The 2,936-nt window shown below is 40.3% G+C and overlaps 1 protein-coding gene across 1 annotated transcript in view; it reads right to left on the bottom strand.

Moving 5' to 3' along the window:
- Nucleotides 1-772: 772 nt before the first annotated feature.
- LOC111649561 (UPF0235 protein C15orf40 homolog) overlaps nucleotides 773-2,936 on the bottom strand; it is a 2,433-nt gene continuing 269 nt past the window's right edge. Inside the window, exons 2-6 of the mRNA XM_023399320.2 lie at nucleotides 2,894-2,936; nucleotides 1,779-1,908; nucleotides 1,559-1,686; nucleotides 1,112-1,249; nucleotides 773-994 (exon numbers count right to left, since the gene is read on the bottom strand). The exon at nucleotides 2,894-2,936 is cut by the window's right edge and continues 18 nt beyond it. Coding sequence (XP_023255088.2) covers nucleotides 1,160-1,249; nucleotides 1,559-1,686; nucleotides 1,779-1,908; nucleotides 2,894-2,936 — 391 coding nt within the window. The 3' untranslated portion in view covers nucleotides 773-994; nucleotides 1,112-1,159. The remainder of the gene's footprint in view (nucleotides 995-1,111; nucleotides 1,250-1,558; nucleotides 1,687-1,778; nucleotides 1,909-2,893) is intronic.

The raw sequence follows: 2,936 nt of genomic DNA on the forward strand, positions 1-2,936 counted from the left end.
TTCTCAAACTGGAGGATTCTCGTCTTCATTAGTTCTTCAATAAATGATCTGAAGTGAAGCTGTGAAGCGTCTGAACAGCACTTTTTATTTTACAGATCACAAATGAACATTCTTTCTTTTTTAAAGTATATTTTTTGGGGCTTTTGTGTCTTTATTGGACAGGACAGTAGAGACAGGAAGTGGGGAGGCAGAGAGGGGGAATGACATGCAGCAAAGGGCCGATGAGGGACTGGAGCCTCTACACATGGGGCGTCTGTTAGACCACTACACCCCCATTCTTTCTCTTTTGACAGGTAGAGGTCACCTGTTCACTCACCACCTTTAACCTCTTCCTGTTGTTAACCAGCTCGATTTTCATGTTCTCTTTCCATGGATGAAATATTTTAGCTGCTGTCAGACTGAGAACTTTTAATGTTCTTAAAGATCATTTTGTTTTAAAACATTTAAAAACATTGTTTATTTTTTTATAATGACATCTTTTGCTAGTTTTGTGAATGATTTGTCGGCCCACCAGGTAACAGGTACAGGTACAGGTACAGGTACAGGTAACCTCCCACATATCTGATGAATATGAAGTAAATAATAAAGACCTCCATGAGTGTGTTCAGGGCTCCGGTGAGCGAAGCTGCTGACGGACATTAACAGTGACACAGCGCCACCTGCTGCTCATGGCGGGGCACACACACCATCAACACGACACCATCAGATCCTCCGGTCACATGACATCTGTGTGAGATCCTTTGTTCCACATCAAATGTGATGGAGGGAAACGTCCAGGTATTAATCTGTTTATTAAAACGCAACACTTCATTTAATCACGTTACAATTTCTCATGATTCACTTTATTCCAACATCTAAACATCACTTCCTGTCTCTGTCCAGAGCGTCCAGGGTGGACACACCTCCTGTACACTGGTGGCTGGTTGGTGCAAACGGTCTGTTTCCATGGTGATGTTCTGGTGCCTCAGGTTTCCCAGCAGTCGTACTGGACCAGCTGTCAAAGTGCGATAGGTTCAGTGAACTCATGTAAACATTAACACTGAAAACAGCTGCTTTGTTTTGTCATGAACAGCCAGTAACTGCACGTTCTATAATAAAACAACTTTCTCACGTTGTTCTGTTAACAAAGTTTCACGTCACAGGTCGTCTGTGCTTCCTGTCAGCCGGCAGCCTGTCTGAGCCTCCTCAACACCTCCTCCGGCCCGAGGGAGGAGTCCACCCTGATGAGTTTGTCTCTGGACCTGGAGCCCTGAAGGAGACAGGAGACAGGAGACAGGACGTAAACCCAGGAGGGAAAGACGCTCAGCAAGTCAGAATAAATGTTGTAAAAGAGGAAGAAAGAGGAAGAAAGTAGCATGAAGAAGAGAGTGGATGGGAGGGACAGATGAGGCAGGAAAGGTAAAACTGTAAGAATAAAAAAGGTCAAGTAAAAAAGTGCGGATAAAGAAGGAGTCAAGATAAAGACGAGGAGGTTTCAGGATAAAGGACGTGAGACAAAACAACCACAAGGTGTTAAGGTGTTTTAATAGTAAATAATGAGTTGATAAGTTTCAGGAACCTTGTCAAGAGACACGTGGCTTTTCTTCAGGTCCAGGACTTCAGCCAGGAAACGAATGAGCTCAGTGTTGGCTTCTCCGTCTGTAGGAGGCGCTGCGATGGCGACGCCCACCGCCTCTGCAGAGACTTCTACAGGAATGGCAGAAGAAGAAAAGACACGTCATCTCTCAGTTTCTAACAGTGTGACGGTGAGTCTGTGTGTAACTGTGAGTGCAGGTGACCTGTGATGCCGCTGTGTTTGGAGCCGGGCTTGGCGTGCACCGTTATGGTGACGGCGCCACTTTTGTCTCGAGCCACCGGACCAGGAGCTTCAGGCTCTGCTGCTCCACCTGCAGCCTGCTGCACCTTCACCTGGTTCAACAGGACAGAGGGTGAGCAAGGTGACACTACACATCACTGATCTACAGGTAGTTCAGTCAACTACCCCCCCCACTTCTGAGCTGCTCAACTTTATGACATAAACATGTTCTTTTATATATAAGTTACAATATTCCAGATCATTTGAGGTTTTATTTTGAAATTAATTCAGCTGATCTTCATTTCCTGCCACAGGACACATTTGTACAAAACTATGGAGGGTTTAAGTGTCTTCTACCTTAAAATCTTGTTATAACCTTATTTAATTTTCTAACAGGGTAACTTTGTATTTTACATTTACGTTTGTATATTGTTGGGATGATGAGGAGTTTTTAAACACTTTTAATGTTATTAAAGATCATTTTCTTTTAAAATATTTAAAAACATTGTTGATATTGTTTTTTTTTTTAATAATTACATCTTTTCTCCAAAATTGTTGCCTACTGTTTCGCGAATGATTTGACGGTCCACTTGCAATATCTTCTACAGGTAACCTCCTACATATCTGATGAATATCAAGTAAACAATAAAGACCTCCATGAGTATGTTCCATGAGGATTTTATTTCATCCCTTGTTTACAAAAATATTAAACCTCACACATTATATTTAGATTTAACCACCTAGATTCATCAGTCTGTGCACTTACTTATATAACAATGAAGTCCACTGAAATAATTAATCAAGTTATAGTTACACTTAAAATTCTGAATGCAAATCTGAAATATTTCTTTATATGTATATATATATATATATATATATATACACACACACACATTTTTTCTTTACATCAAATTATATGTAAATAAAAGTAAAAATACTAATTCTGTGTCTTTCAGTTTGTATAGCTTTATTTTTACAAGTGTTATGTGTGTAGTTCTTTTAGTCAAAAGGTCATTTAGAATTACAGTTAAAAAATCTATTAAATTGGATTTTATCCTGTAGGAAAATATTATGTCCTATAATATTTCACTAACTCACCGCTTTCTGTTTCCTGGGCATCTGTCTGTTTGTGGAGTAACGT

The sequence above is a fragment of the Seriola lalandi genome, unplaced genomic scaffold (assembly GCF_002814215.2).
Source record: "Seriola lalandi dorsalis isolate HSWRI2012SDOR001 ecotype SW California unplaced genomic scaffold, Sedor1 jcf7180002051212, whole genome shotgun sequence".
Classification (NCBI taxonomy): domain Eukaryota; kingdom Metazoa; phylum Chordata; class Actinopteri; order Carangiformes; family Carangidae; genus Seriola; species Seriola lalandi.